Source organism: Rattus norvegicus, chromosome 1 (assembly GCF_021556685.1).
Source record: "Rattus norvegicus strain SHRSP/BbbUtx chromosome 1, alternate assembly SHRSP_T2T, whole genome shotgun sequence".
Taxonomy (NCBI): Eukaryota; Metazoa; Chordata; class Mammalia; order Rodentia; family Muridae; genus Rattus; species Rattus norvegicus.
The window spans coordinates 212502072-212517892 of record NC_141534.1 but is presented as its reverse complement, the minus strand read 5'-3'; the positions used below and the strand labels follow the sequence as shown (position 1 = coordinate 212517892).

Sequence of the window (15821 nt, the reverse complement as noted above, 5' to 3'; positions counted from 1 at the left end):
ATGAACAGATGGATGGATAGATGAGTGGGTGGATTAGTAGATGAGCAGAAGGACAGATTGGTAGGTGGGTGGGTAGCCGATTGATAGGGGAATAGATAATGCTGTGTAGAGATCCATGCGTGGGTAGAGAGTTGCAGGGTGGTGGATGCATGGTTGGAAGCTGTGTTGAAGGTGAATGTGTGTTGGATAGGGGTTGGCAGGTATTTCTAAGTCGGATCTCCGCAGCAAGTTGGTGTCCAAGCCGCCGTCAAGTCCTGGAACTGTGCATCCTGCTTCCCGGATCAGCTAACAGTTAGGAATATGGGGCGGGGACGGCCTGGAATAGGGCGGGATCTTGCGTGGCCCCGGATGCGGCCCCGCCTCCGCGGAACCGGAAGTGAGCGGGCACAGGGAGCGGCGGGGCGCGGCGGGAGCCTGGCGGACCCTGCTGGTGCGGTGAGCGGGGGATGGGCGTCCTAGGGAGCTGCTGGGGGACAGGAAGGGTGTGGGATGATGAGTTGTCAGGGTACAGGGCCTGGACGGGAGGTTGGGGTACAGGGTTGGGACCGGGACCCAGGGGATCCGGATGCGGGGCCCAGGGGTGCAGGGCCAGGATCCGTGTATCGTGCCTCGGGGTGTAAGGCTTGGACCCCGGAGTCAGGATTCCAGGCCAGGACCAGGTGTTCTCGGTGTGGGGCCGGGATTGTGACTTGGGGTGCGGGGCCGGGATCGGGTGTCGGGACCCGGAGTGCAGGGCTAGGATCGGGGGTTGGAGTACAGGGTTAGGATCGGGTGACTAGGGTGCAGAGCCAAGGCCAAGGGTTCGCGGTGTGAGGCCAGAATCGGGGAGTTGGGGTGCATGGTTATGGTTGGGGTGCGGGACTGGGATTCGGGGTTCGGAGTGCAGGGCCAGGATTGGAGACTCGAAGTCCCTGGTCGCAGGGTCTGGATGAGAGCATCGGAACCCCAGGATCGGAGGTTTCGGACTCCAGTGCTGAGCCGTTCATCCGGTCATATGTGGAGTATCTAGGGGTTCCCAGCCGGTCAGGCTCTGAGGGGGCGGGCCCTAGGACACAGGCTCTAGGAATCCTGGGCATAAAGGAAGGGGTTGGGCTCCAGAGCAGGATCCCAGGATGAAGTGTGAAGTAGGTTTGGGGTGTTCTAGGTCAGAGTGCATAGTTATGGGTCTGTGTTAGTCCGAGCACCAGACCCCAGGAAAGGAATGAAGACCTGAGGCCTTGGAAATGCTGGTGGGGATGAGGAGACTTCGGTCCTACAGTCTGGTGGAATGATGAGGACCTGCGGGAAGTTGGGGAGCCTGGGGTTCCAGAACTCAGTGGAATTATGAGGGTCTGAGGGCCTGTAGGAAGTTGTTAGGCTGGACAGCCATGTTCCAGAGCCTCCTAGGATTGGTCACTAGCCCTCTGGGCTGGACTGAGAGGCCAGCATCTGAGGAGGGGCCTGGGCACCTGAGGGAAATTTGCAATGGGGTCAGTGGAAATACAAGCTTCTAGCTTGCATCCTGGAGCTAGGGAGCCTGGAATCCAGCCGCCCCTCCTCCTGGGTTTGTCCCCAGTCACTGCAGAGGTGTTTGGGCCTGGTCTTTCCCCCTCCTTCCTCTTGGTCTGCATGAGGGATGGGGACTTGTGGGCAGGGAGAAGGAATTCCATTTTGTGCTCAGTGAAGCAGAGGCTTTAGTCCTTCCTAGTGGTTTTACCTGGCTGCACTGACTGGGCCTTGTCAGTAGCTGGAGATCCTGTAAGTCCTTACACCCAGTAGACCCCCACAGTCAGAACTTACAGGTCCCCTGTCCACCAGGGGCCAGGCTGATAGGGATCTGAGAGCCGGCCTCTGCTGGCTCACCCAGAGTGAGTCACCAGTTCAGGCCCTGAGTCAACACTGCTTCTCTACTTGACTGAGAAGGTTTTCACCAGAAATTTGAAGGAGAAGCAGCTTTAAGTGGGAACTTCAGATGTAGAAGATTGCAGAGGTGGGGTTGAAGAACTGATTCTGGTACTAGGTCTCCAGAGGCTTCTTCTTCTGATGGCATTGAACCCCGGGCCTTGCAAGACAGTTTCTCTACCCAGCTTTAGCCATGGCCCTAGAGCTGACCTTTAATTGAGGCCTTGTGACAGTCGTGCCTTCAATACCTTATAAATGCCAGAGAATGTAATTGGCCCTTCAGACCTTTAGTCTGTTACTTGGGAAGCCACTTAGTGTAATTCAGCATCATCCTGAGTGTCCTTACCTCTTTGTGCCCCTGTTTTTTGTCCTGGGCATGGTAGTAACTGCCTACCACCTGGTAGTCCCGCCTACCAGGACTCTTAGTGGTGTCCTGGGCAGGCTAGCCTACTCGCTCTGTACACAGTTTCTTGCTGGCCTCAGTAGGCATGGGATAGGGGTTGCCCTCTCTACAACAACTCCCGACCCAGCCACCTTTGCTCTGCTGTGCTCTAGGTATCAGGTTCAGGGCCTCAGGATGGCGGATTCTTCCATCTTGTGACTGGGTCCTCTGTGGCCGAGCTTCCTGCTGGCTGTGTGGGGCTGAAAGGCTTTCCATTTGTTTTCTGAGCTTTTGTTTAGCTTTATTGATATAGTTCACCCCACACTCGATTCCCCGATTAAAGGGTTCGTTCAGTGGTTATCTGTGTATTCAGAGTTGTCCGCCCATCACCACAGACCGTTCTGGCCTTCTCAGAGATCTACATAGAACACGCATGCCTGGGGTCCCAGTGGCTGGGAGTGCTAAGGCAGAGGACCTTGAGACCGAGGAGTACTGACTAGCCTAGGCAGCAAGCCTGGAGTCTGTCTGTGTGTGTCTGTCTCTCTTTCTGCTCCTCCCTCCCACTCCCTTTTTGGTGATGGCTGGGATGCATTTGAGATGGATCTCTGTATCTTTGTTTAACCTGAAACTCACTGTGTATACCAGCTGGCCCTAGTCATCCTCCTGCCTCAGCCTGAGTGTTGGGATTATAGGCTGTGGGCACACACTACCAGGCTGGGCTGCTCTGCTCTGTCCTTTAGAAAAGAAAGAAACTGGATATCTTAGCCTTGACTTTCCCCTGATTAGTTCTCCTCTCAGCTCTCCTCCCACACCACCCCCACATCCCATTTGCTGGGGATCAAGTGCAGGGCCTTGAACACACAAAGCTGTATTCCACCCATGAGCTCCAGCCCTGCCTTTCTCCACCCTGTCTCCATTTCCTTTTGTTTGTTTTGAGCTGAGGTCATTCAGTTGAGCCCCACCCCCCCACCCCCCGTGTTTAAGTGCCATTCCCCCACCCCCCACCACTGTGCCCAGTATCTTTGTTATTAAACACATCAGCTGTCTTTCTAACTAATGATTACCAAGTGCTCTTTATATATTCTGAATCCATTTGAAAACCATTCTTCTTCCACAAGTCATCCTGTCATTGTTTGCTTCTTGGTAGGGTCTCATTCTGTAGCCCAGGCTAGCCTCAAACTCTCCAGCCTCCCACCTCAGCCCCCTGAGTGCTGGGTTCTAGCTATATGCTGCCATACAGGTTCTGGTCAGCTTTCTGATGATTGTTTTTTGAGGCACAGCATTTAGAAGAGAAGGCTCAGTGAGCAAAGGACACTGGCCACTGAGCCTGACACCCTGAGTTCAGTCAATGGGACCTCCGTAGTAGGAGAGACTCAGGATATCTATCCTCTGGCTTCTGTAAGCACACCATGGCACACGTGCTGCTCCACAGACACATACACACAGACACATAAAGGCAGACAGACAGACAGGCGCGCGCGCGCGCGCGCGCACACACACACACACACACACACACACACACACACACACACACACACACACACACAGAGTTCTTCCCAGTGTATCTGTTCTGGTTTTATGTACTTGTGTTCATAACGTAGCTCTGAGAGGTGGTCAGCAAATTGCAGGCAGAAACAGTCATGTTCATTCCAGTCGTTTTGTGTGTGAGAGCTGGGCACAGGGCCTTATTTAGGTCCCGGATCACACAAACTTATTTTTCAGTTGGTTCTTTTCGTGGCTCTGAAGTTGAGAACATTGAGATATGGCTGTGGACATAGCTTGGTTGCAGAGTGCTTGTGGAGTGTGACTCAGGTCTCAACCCCAGCCTTGCCGTTCACTGGCTTTGTATCTGGCTTTCCACGTGGGTTCTGGAATCAAGTGCAGGTCATCAGGCTTGTACAGCAAGCACTTTTATCTGCTGAGCCATCTCCCAGCCCTGGCAAATGGGCCGTGACTGTTCCTTTTTCTTTTTTTTTTTTTTTGAGGTAGTCTCATGTAGCCTAGGCTGGCTAAGGATGGGAGTTGATAGAACTCTTGTCCCCCTGCCTGTCTTGCCACACTGGGACCACAGGTGTGTGCTGTTGTGGTGGCCATTGTTTTAGCTTTCAGAGACAGGCCGTCCTGTCTCTTTGCCTCAGCTGGGGTTCATAGGCCTGTGCTGCCATGTCAGGCTTCTGTTTGTGAACACAGTGACGGAATTCCACTGCTCTCCACCTTCATACATTAGAGTGGGAAAGAAATGGACAATCTCAGCTCTACAGTGAGCAGGGCGAGTGCTGGCCACAGAGGCTGAGCTCTCCGGCTGCATTTGGGGATGTGTGGGATGGATATGTGGGGGAGGAGGGGTTCTTTGAATCTGCTGAGTCGTCTGGTTTCTGTGGGCTGTGGTCAGAAAGAGGCCTTCTGTCCACTAATGTAATTATAGGTGGCTACGTGTACCTATTTTTTGGTCTTTTGTGTCAGGGTTCTTTATTGGTCTGGAAATCACTAAGTAGGCATATAGCCTACTTATATAGCTATTAATATATAGCACTCGGAGTGTCTCTAAAAGTGTCTCTCAGGGCTTGGGGTGGGGTTGCCCAGAGAGCCTGGTACAGGTGTGCTGAGCCTCCAGTCTTCTCTTCCCAGGTAATCATTGATCGTCACAGATGCCCTCACATTCTGCCTTGGATTCCTCGGATACAGACGGACTATTCTGAGCTGCTTTTCCCAGCAAAAGAAAAAGGTTTGTGTGTTGTGAAGGCTCCAGTTTGCTTTCTCTTGGGTCAGGTATGGGTAGGGCTCTCTACCTGACTATGCTGAGAGAGACCGGGGTAGGTGAGGGGACAATAACCCTTTCAAAGAAATCTCATGCTAGGGACTAGAAAGATGGTTCCATGGGTAAAATGCTTGCCGTGCAAGCATAAGGACCTGAGTTTGGATCCCAAGTATCCAAGTAAAAGCCGGACACAGGGCACATATCTGCCATGTACTGGGGGGCAGCAGCAGGCAGATCTCTGGAGTTTGCTGGTCAGTGAAGAGACACTGCCCCAAAAATGAGGAGGAGAGTAGTGACTCGGCTCCATGTGTAAAGGCATCGCTGCCAACCCAGGGAGCTTAAGTGCAATCTCTGGGACCTGTATGGTGAAGGTGAGAACCACGTGTGCTGTGGTCACAGCTTTTGATGTTCTTAAGGATCCTGTCAAGGGCTGGGGAGATGGCTCAGTGTTAAAGCATTCATATAAGTGTGAGTTCAGATCCTCCGAACTCGTGTAAATGCCAGGTGGGCCTGGTGGCCGCAGAAGACAGGGGTAGGAGATCCAAGGAGCAAGCTGGCCGGTGAGAAGACTAGCCTTATCCCTGAGCTCTGGGTCTGACTGAGTGACCCTGTCTCAATGAATAAGGGGGAAGAGTAATGGAGGACACACATGGGCATACATGGTTATGACTGCACACAGTCAGACACGTGTACTCCCCCCAAAATGGAGAGATGCAAAAGAAAAATCTTGTCAAAAGTAGGTCATGTCTGGAACATTCTTGCCCACAGGATTTGCCATCTCATTAACAGCTTCCGATGTGAGGAAGGCTGCACTGCCCCCCAATAGAGACAGCTTACTGATTTGGCTGTCTACATTAAGATAGCCATCATAGGCCTAGGAAGTCATTGAAGCCAAACTAATCGTTTTAAATTGTGGTAAAACTAACGTAACGTGACATTTGCTAGGAATGACACTTAGGGTCACGCTAAGGCTGATCAGGGTGAGGTCCTCATTGGTGGAGAACATATACACTCCACTTTGTTGATTTGAAATGGGGCCCTTCTCTGTAGCCCAGTCTGGTCTGCTGGGCTTAAACTTACAGCGCCCTCCTGCCTCAGCCTATATCTACTGCTCAGATTATAGGTGTGAGTCACTGAACCGGTTTCATTTCTATTGTAGGTGTGAGTGTTCTGTCTGCACGTGTGTTTGCAGTGCCTGTGGAGACCCAAAGAAGGCACTGGGTCCCCTAGAGCTGGGGTTACAGTGAGCCGTCATGTGGGTGCTGGGGACTGAACCTCGGTTTCTAGAGAGCAGCGAGTGCTCTTAACCTCTGAACCATCTCTCCAGTCCCAACAAGGTTTTTTGTTTTTTGCTTTATCGAGTCAGGGTTCTTCATGGTCTGGAAATCACTAAGTAGGCTAGGCTGGCCAGTGAGCCCCAAGCCTCCCAAGCCACTAGGGTTACAAATGTTCCCATCACAATAAGATTTTTTTTCTCTTTGGATGCATTGCATGGAGCTGTCTCCCCAGCCCTACTCCCAAGACTCTTAATGTGAAGCTGTGATTCGTTCAGGTGTCCTGGAGTTCAGTGGCTACCCTCTGCGGGGAGGTGGCTTCCTAAGGGTTTGGGTCAAGGCTTCTCTGGGATCCTGGGGTAACCTTCCCAGGTGACTCTCTGCTGCCCTTGCAGATGTGGAAAGCTTCTGCAGGCCATGCTGTGTCCATCACCCAGGATGATGGGGGAGCCGATGACTGGGAGACTGACCCTGATTTTGTGGTAGGAGCCACTAGCCTGCTTTGCCTTACTGAGTGTTTACCTGTGAGGTTCCCAGCCTGCCCCTGCACTGGTTAATTTCCTCCAGGGCATGTGGGTACAAGTTAGGTGTACTAGTTAGGATATACTAATTAGGGCACAAGATAACTAAATTAGGGTGCCGGGGTACTATGTAGGTCTCAGGGCATACTAGTTAGGCATGGGTGGTACTGCATGCTTCTTTAGGGTGGGAATTAGAGTATTTAGGATATGGGGTGTGCTAGTTAAAATGTAGGATATAGTAGTTAAGGTATAGGATATGCTAGTCGGGCTCAAGGTATACTAGTTGGAACATGTATTAGTTTGGGCTCAGGTGTACTAGGTAGGAGTCAGGGTATGCTAGTTAGAGTACAGGATGCATTAGTTTTCAGGGTGTACTAGATAGGGCATGGAGTGCGCTGCTTCTCCAGGGTGGAGATATACTAGTTAGGGTATAGGGGATGCTTTTTAGGGTGTGGGATGTGCTAGCTACTTCTCTTTGCAGAACGATGTGAGTGAAAAGGAACAGAGATGGGGCGCCAAAACCGTGCAGGGATCGGGGCACCAGGAACACATCAAGTAAGTACCTTATGGCACCCCACTCTCCCACACACCTTTCCCATAGGGTGAGGAGATGAGAGTCCTGCATCTCCAGCTGAAGATCCTTAAGGGTCTAGTGTTCGTGTGTGGACCTAAGGTGTCAGTCACACACAGATAATGGACAGGAGACCTAGCTTTTGTAAACCATATCTTTGAATACAGAACACAGTAGCATAAAGTGTTCATTCTAAGGGGCAGCTTTAAAAAAAAAAAAGATTTATTTATTTATTTATTTATTTATTTATTTATTTATTTATTTATTTATACATACACTGGAGTTGTCTTAGAGGGCATCAGAGCTCATTACAGATGGTTGTGAGCTACCATGTAGTTGCTGGGATTTGAACTCAGGACCTCTGGAGAATAGTCAGTGTTCTTAACCACTGAGCCATCTCTCCAGCCCTAAGTGGCAGCTTTTGAGGGTGTGAGATGGCTTTGAGTAACTTGGACCCTAACCATCTTCATTTGGATCATTGTCTGCAAATTGTCATATATCATAGAATTTAGTGCTTAACCCTGGAAACCCAGCTCCATTCATCAAAGATGGGAGTGTGGAAGGCACCATGCACTGAGTCTGACCAGCACTTTCTGAAATGCCAACTCTGCATCCTTGCCTAGGAGGGTAGACAGGCCCTCTGCAGACACCTAGATACTGTTTTAGGCCCCACAGGGTTCAGAATACATCCTGTACGTTGGCTTTGGTATTTGGCTTCAGTATCTTTGACTCAGAACATTCGATTGGGTGTATAGAAGAGGACTCTGGAGTAGCTTTTAGGAGGATATTAGGTGATATTTTTATCTATCTCTGAGATAGAGTCTTGCTGAGTTTCCCTGTCTGGTCTCACACTCTAGACTCGTGACATTTCTTTTCCACAGTGACTTTCTGGATCTGAATGTAGGGTAACCTAACCTCCCACAGAAGAGGCTTCAAGTTTCCATAGTGTAGTAGTTAGGAGAGGGGATGGATATGAGGTGAACAGGGATCTGGGCAGCCAAATGCCTGTGAGTCTCTGTCCCCGTTGTTCTAGAACGTGATGGGAAGGGTGGATGGGAACGCCCATGTGACTGGATGGATGAAGACTCAGGGAGGGGCCATATGGGTGTCCCACGCTTCCTCTCAGGTTGGTGGGGTGGTGTTTCTCTTTTGCTGCTCATCAAGGTTGGTGGGTCTAGGCCTGGTGTGCCTCTGTCTGCACCCTCGGGCTCGTTCACATGCAGAGCTGTGGGGCCCGTGGCTGCTGCTTAGGAAGGCCCTGTGCTCACACGGTGCCCGTGACAGCTGCTTTCGGCAGCGGGGTTCTGAGGGTCCTCACCTCTTTACTATTGTTGCTTGTCGTAGTTTGCTCTGCACTGCAGTGATAAGCACACTGACCAAGTGCACCCTGGAGAGAGCAAAGGGTTCATTTCCAGCTTCTAAGTCCATCACTGAGGGAAGCCAGGTCAAGAACGTAGAAGCAAGAACTAAAGCAGGGGCCATGGAGGAAGACTCCGCATGGTTTGCTTAGCTGCCTTATACCACCCAGGCATAGCCCAGGGATAGCACCACCCCTAGTAGGCTGTCCCAGGGATGAGACCACCCCTAATGGGCTGTCCCCTCCCCCTTCAGTCATCGATCAAGAAAATGCCCTACAGTAGTAGGTCAGTCTGATGGGGGAATTTTCTCAGGTGAGGTTTCTAGCTTGTAGCAAGTTGCCAAAATGCTAGCCAGCAGAGGCAGCTTCTTCTGGTGACCTTGGGGTTTGTAGAAGGGACTCTGGGTGGCATTTACAGAAATCAGCCTCCTATCTGCTGCTCTGAGTGAAGGTCAGGCTCAACTGCACTGCCCCTTGGGCCGGCTGTGGATTTAGGTCCATATTCCTCCCACATACAAGTTGTGACAGAACCTTGGAGGCAGGCACAGCAAACAGACAGGGCATCAACCTCGCTGACTTACAAGGACATCTCTATCCCTGTTTGTCCTGCTGTTGGGTGAGGTGCATGTCTGGACCCTGACGCGGTCCTGCTTTTTCTCCACTCTAGCATACACAAGCTTCGAGAGAATGTCTTCCAAGAACACCAGACACTCAAGGAGAAGGAGCTGGAAACGGGACCCAAGGCTTCCCATGGCTATGGCGGGAAGTTTGGTGTGGAGCAAGATAGGATGGACAAAGTAAGTGGCTGCCTAGGCTGGGCAGCTGGCCTGTATGGGTACATGGTGTGGGTGGCAGTCACACTTTTCCTGAGTCACAGCATGGAGTAGGGTTTGCTGAGGGTGATGTGCTGCTCTGAGGGGTGCTCTATAGACTGCCCACTCGTGACGCTCTTCTGTGTCTCTGGTAGCTCTTTTTCACATTGTCAGAGGCCCCAGCCAGTGGCTAGTATGTGGAGAGGGCCCTCTGGGAGAGATCAGCACCGTGAGCAGCTTTGTGAGCAGGACAGAATCTGAAAACATCTTGCTCACAGATGTCACGGTCACCACTGCTGTGGTTGAGATGGGCAAGTCCACATGGTGAAGCCAGCTCTGAGGGCCCTGTGCTCCCACCACATCTGGGGAGTCCACTGATGCTTAGCTTACACCCTATCTGCATTTGTGGCCACTCTGCAGCCAGGTGAGGGGTGGGATGTCCATGTTGTCTCAGCTGTGGCTGAACCCCTGGGAGTGTCGTTAATGAGTCTGACTGACAAGCAGATGCTCTGGGCATTTGGTGTATAAACCATCAGTCGGATGGTGTTCTGGATCTTCTTGCTCCAAGATGAGGGAGTGGAGCCTGCTCTGGGGCTCACTCTAGGCTGGCTGGTTTTTCTAGAAAGAAAGTTGCAGTATGTGGGTGTGTCTCCGGCAGAGCAGGACTTTGTGCTCTGCTGATGCTGTAGTCCTGACAGGTGTCTCGCTGAGTGAGCAGTGTTGGGTGGTTCTGACGGGCAGACTGTGATACTCCTGGATAGCCCATCCTGATGGGTGACTCCCTAATACACGGATTCTATTCAGCCATGCTAGTCACAGAGGGCCATGGTTGTGTCTCAGCGAGACACCACTGTCCACTAGAGGAATGGGGCACCCTAACTATAGCCAGTATCTTAGTGTTCTATTGCTGTGAAGTGACATCATGGCCATGGCAACTCTTACGAAGGGAAGCATTTAGTGGGAGCTGGCTTACAGTTTAGAAGTTTAGTCTGCTATCAGCATGGCAGGGAGCATGGCGGCGTGTAGAGACATGGTGCTGGAGATTAGCTGGGAGTTCTACATTTTGATCTGCAGACAGCAGATGAGAGAGTGACACTGGGCCTGGCTTGAGAATTTGAAAACCTAAAGCCCACCCCCTGTGACATACATCCTCCAACAAGGCCACACCTAATGCTCCTCTCAAATATATAAGCCTACGGGGCCATTCTTATTCAAACCACCACTGCCTGGAGTGTTCTGGAGCAACATTCTGACAAGATGCCTACTGTAGGAGGGAGCTATGGATGCCAGCTGTGTTTCTGCATTGCTGGACAGAGATGGGCATGTTGGTTCTGACATGGACAGCGTGCAAAGCAGAGTCATGTGTACATTCTGGAAGAAATCCAGAATCCTATCCTATCCAAACAGGAGGTGATACCCGCTGCTCATCTAAGCTCAGGAAGGTGCAGAGAGCCACAGTATGGAGACCTGGAGTGACAGTTGGGGAGAATTATAACTTACCAAGGGTGATCTTTTTTTTTTTTTTTTTTTTTTTTTTTTTTTCAGAGCTGGGGACCGAACCCAGGGCCTTGTGCTTGCTAGGCAAGCGCTCTACCACTGAGCTAAATCCCCAACCCCACCAAGGGTGATCTTAATGGCAAGCTTAAGTGTTGTTTCCTGGCTCATTTACCATGCTGCAGACTGGACCTCCATTGGCTCAAATCTCATCAAACTTGCAGCTTGCACTTCAAGCCTGGCCCTTCCTTCACCCTTTGTGCTCACCCGTCTTGGCCTCTGTTTCCCTCAATGACTTCTCATTGCTGCCTTGTGCTGCCTTTCTGGGGAGATGTGCCCCTCTGGGCTTCCCCTAGAATTCACTGCCCTCACTTTGCGCCTTGCCTATCTTCTGTGCTGGGTATCCTGTGTTGTAACTGCCACCTTCTGTGGCTGACTACTGTGAGGACCAGGCTGCTCCTAAAGACTTGAGTTCACCTCCTCAGCTGGATATTGACCAGTGGCTCTCAAGCAATGGGTGACATTAGCCAGAGTGTGCTATCTTGTTGGTCCCCTAGGCCCTGTGCATTGAGGTGAGGTTAGCCCTTGGCTCCTGTGAACACCTGAGAGTAATCGGTTGTCAAAAACCTGAACAAGAATGGCTTAGCTAGTCCATCTTCTCCAGAAACTGGAGAGGTGAGTTCCAGAGACTTCCTCAGGCAGGCTCATCCAGGGCAGATCCAGGACTGGAGCCACTCGGATCCTTTAGGGATCAGGCGATTGTGGCCTGCCAGGGAGGCCTCCTGCCTTCCCTGCGTGGTGCAGGTCAAGGCAAATAATAGCTAAGTTTCTGCCAATGGAAGAACAAAGCCGCTGAGCACACATTCCTTCCACCAGCAGGTTGGAGCCGGGGCCAGCTGCCCTGCTTTCTCTTTAATTTCTTTCTGATGGACAATCCTGCTGGGAAATCTCTTTGGCATGGCTGCCTCTTTTTGATTCTTCACTGACAGCTTCTGTGTGGGAGCCTAGAGGCCGAGGGCAGGCCACCATGCCACACGGGGTTTCACAGGCTGTGGCTTGTGGTCTGCCATCAGCTGTTGACCACAGTTAAGCCTAGGAAGGAGAGAGCGAGTCAGCCAAGGCTTTCTCTGTAGAATGTGTTCTGCGTATTACTGACCTCAGTGGCCTTGAAGAGGGCATTGAAGTTGGTGAGATGCAGAACAGGGCCCAAGTGCAAGGCCAAACTGAGCAGATGGCCAATCAACCAAGAAGTGTGTGGTAACACGGCTGACTTCCCTGTAGGGCAGTCAGAGTTGGGGCCCTGTTGCCAGGAGGGCCAATGTAGAGAGGATCTCTTATGTGTTGTGTAGAGGCAACACCTGTCAGTGCAAAGCACACGCTCTAGAGGCTGAGGCAGGAAATAGAAGGTGGGACATCCAGTATAGAAAAGATAGGCTTTTGGAAGTCAAGAGTGGGCAGATTGGCCTCAGTCTGAGGAAGTCGGACATAGGAAGCGGAGGAGAGGTAGCCAGCCACGTGGCAGAACTTAGACTGGTTTAAATGGGATAATTGAGTTACGAGCTAGTGGGAACAAGCCAAAGCTTAGGGCCTAGGCGCTTATTATCAAATAACACGCCTCCAAGTCATTCGGGAACTGTGGGTGGAAAAGCCTGTGCTTGCAGGCCAAGAAGACAGGTTCAGAGGCCCAGGGCCCTCTGCATCCCGACACTGATCTGTCCTTGTCTAGGAAGGAGCTGCACAGGCATCAGTCATCATGAGGAAAGGCCACAGACTGCTGTGGTGGGCAGTGGCATCGCTGACAGCTGGTGACAGTGCAGATGTTAGCACTGTTGACGGAAGGGGCTAGGAAGGGGCTCTGCTAGCAGGCCGTGGGCTGATGCCGCTGGCATTGCCTGTTGGTAGGTCTGTGGGCTTGAACAGAAGCCCCGGGGGACCTGCAGCCTTTGGTGAGGGCTGATGTGAGGCTGTTGTGTAGGTACTAGCACGTGGCTCCGGCCAGTGTGGTCTGCATGTCTGGGAGGTGTGGTATGCGGGTCTGCATTGTGCCACAGCAGTACCCATCCCTGTTTCAGCGCAGTCACAAGTGTGTGCTGCTTTGGCTCCTGAGTCGCAGCCCTGAAAACACCCGACTTTGAGAGAAGACTGAGTAATTGGGTCTTCCTGTGCATACTGCAGGCTCTGTCCTTTGTTCATGCCTGGTCCTGTCAAGTTCCTGTTTGTCATTAGGGTATTAGTCTGGAGTATCTCTAGGCTTAGGGTGCACAGGAGAACCCTGCACCAGGGCTCAGCCATTTCCGGGCTATGTCCTGGGAGTTGGGGCCTCCATGCTGCACTGGGAGTGGGCGCACAGTGCTGCATCTTTCTTCTTTGTTCCAGTCAGCTGTGGGCCATGAGTACCAGTCAAAGCTCTCCAAGCACTGCTCACAAGTGGACTCAGTCCGGGGCTTCGGAGGCAAGTTCGGTGTCCAGATGGACAGGGTGGATCAGGTGAGTGAGTGATGGCCAGGGGCTGGCCCTTTGGGCCAGCACAATAGTTCACAGGTACCCTTCATTTTCTTTTCTTTTCTTTTCTTTTCTTTTTTTTTTTTTTTCGGAGCTGGGGACCGAACCCAGGGCCTTGCGCTTCCTAGGCAAGCGCTCTACCACTGAGCTAAATCCCCAACCCCCACAGGTACCCTTCAATTCCATGGGACTGCAGGAAGGGTGTCTAGGTAAGAATTTAAATGAGCGTCTCTGATGCTTGCCTTTACGGCCTAAGTGAGGGGTGCTGACTGTCCGGTGGGGACTAGGCAGTGACATGGAGTGATAGGCCTCAGTGTGCTCACTGAAGTCCTCCCTGTGTGCCTAGCCTCTGACTCGGCTAAGGTATGCCATCAGGAACTTTTTTCATTGGCTTCCCTGGTGGATGTGATTGACAGGCAGAACCCTCCCTCGGCATGGATTTGAAGAGCTGGTCTTGGTGTCCTGAGGCTCTGTAAGGCTGAGGCTGTTCTGATTTTCCCCGCCTGGGGCTGTCAGTGGAGCAGGGAAGCACACTGCTTTCAGTGCTTAGTGTGCACCAGGACATAGCAGGATCCGACCATCGTGTCTGAAGTGTGAGAGGTGCAGAGTCCCAGCTCCAGGTCACACAGGAAGCAGAGCGGATGCTGAAGGCAGGCCTGCCATCTTGTTAATGTTCTCAGTAAAGCTTGTTCAGGAAGTCCATGTGGCAGGGGAATTAATTCCAGATCAGCATGCTATGCCTGGAATAAGTCAACAAGCAGGGAGCCTGCGGGGACGGAGTGTTTCCGGGGATGGAGTGTTCTGTACACACAGACCCCGGTCTATTTTGACTGTGAAACCAAAGGTCAAAAAGCAACATTGTTTAAGCCTGGCTCACACCTGTATCCCCGCACCTTGAGAGGCAGAGGCAGGAGAATTGCCCTGAATTCAAAGTCAGTCTGAGCCACAGAGTGAGATCCTAAATTAACAAACAAAAATCCAAACACCCAAGGATGGGGAGACGCTCAGATGGCAGTGAGGATTTGTGTTTGGACCCCAGCATCTACATAACAAGCAAGCCCAGTATTGATGTGGAGTGGGGAGAAGGATGGCTACTAGCCTAGCTCTAGGTTCAAAGGCATAAGGAAACAGTAATAGACCAGGACTGGGCAGCCTCTGGCCTTTGTGGCACACACACATCTAAGCACATAACTAAAAGCTTTGTTCTTTGCACGCCGTGAGTCTGGATGGGTCGTCTCTGGTGATTTAAATACCTGTCCCTTATGTTTTTGTCCCACAGTCTGCTGTAGGCTTTGAATACCAGGGGAAGACGGAGAAGCACGCCTCCCAGAAAGGTAAGGGGAGAGGTGGGGAGGCCTCCGCTCTGTGCTTTGGGCTCCGGGCCATCTGGCTGTGGCAGGGTCTGTGTCCTCGCTGTCTGTGGCATACCTGAGCCTGCTGGCTCCAGTGGAAGCTGCCTTCTCTTTACCTGAGCAGAATAGTTCAGTCAGTCCTCTGGCATTGTGGGTGAACAGCAAATGCAAATGTTCCCGGAAGACAGAAACCAGAGTTGTGGACCTGAATTATCGATACTGTGCCCCTAAAACATGGGGAAGAGAATGGTGATTGATTTTCGTGATGTCACATGACTCTAGGGCCTTTCTTTCTTTTTTTTTTTTTAAACAACAGAAACAAATCGTTTCTTTCGAGTACCCAGTGGTTTGGTTTTCTTTCTTTTAAGATAATTTCATGCTATCATGACATTGATACTCCACAATTAAATTCAACAATTCTCCTGCAGTGCTGGGATTGAAAGTGTGTGGTACTTCACCTGACTATGAATTGTCATTTTGTTTATTTTTGAGACAGGGACTCATTCTGTAGCCGAGGCTGGCTTAGACTTTACTTTGAAGCCCAGGCTGTCGTCCAAGTCCTAGCAGTCTTCTGCTTTAGTGTCCTATGTACTGGGACCACAGCGGGGTGCAGCCATGCCTGGCTGTGGCTAGTGAGATTTTAAAGTGGGCAGACACCTTTATTTCTTTGTAAACTCCCCTCTCACTATTTATTTATTTTATTTAAACATTTTTATTTACTTTCTATGTGCAGAGATCAGGGGTGGAGAGAAACTCACAGGTCTGTCCTTTTCATCTGACCCACAGATCCTGGGGAATGATGGTCAGGCTTGGTGGCAAGCTCCTTTTCCCGTGCTGTGGTCTCAGTCCCCCTCCCCCCACTTTGGTTTCTTGAAGTAGGATCTCACACCATAGACCAGGCTGATGATTCCTTGTGT

At 51.4% G+C, this 15821-nt stretch overlaps 1 protein-coding gene across 11 annotated transcripts in view; it reads left to right on the top strand.

Annotated features, from left to right (window-relative positions):
• Window positions 1-348: 348 nt before the first annotated feature.
• Window positions 349-15821, top strand: part of Cttn (cortactin) — a 35439-nt gene continuing 19966 nt past the window's right edge. For 3 of the 11 annotated variants that reach the window (XM_087586242.1, XM_087586211.1, XM_087586189.1), the window contains exons 1-7: window positions 373-430; window positions 4892-4988; window positions 6691-6777; window positions 7298-7371; window positions 9412-9541; window positions 13427-13537; window positions 14832-14886. In XM_087586242.1, the coding sequence (XP_087442368.1) occupies window positions 6691-6777; window positions 7298-7371; window positions 9412-9541; window positions 13427-13537; window positions 14832-14886 (457 nt within the window). In that variant the 5' untranslated portion in view covers window positions 373-430; window positions 4892-4988. 11 annotated transcript variants of the gene reach the window in all.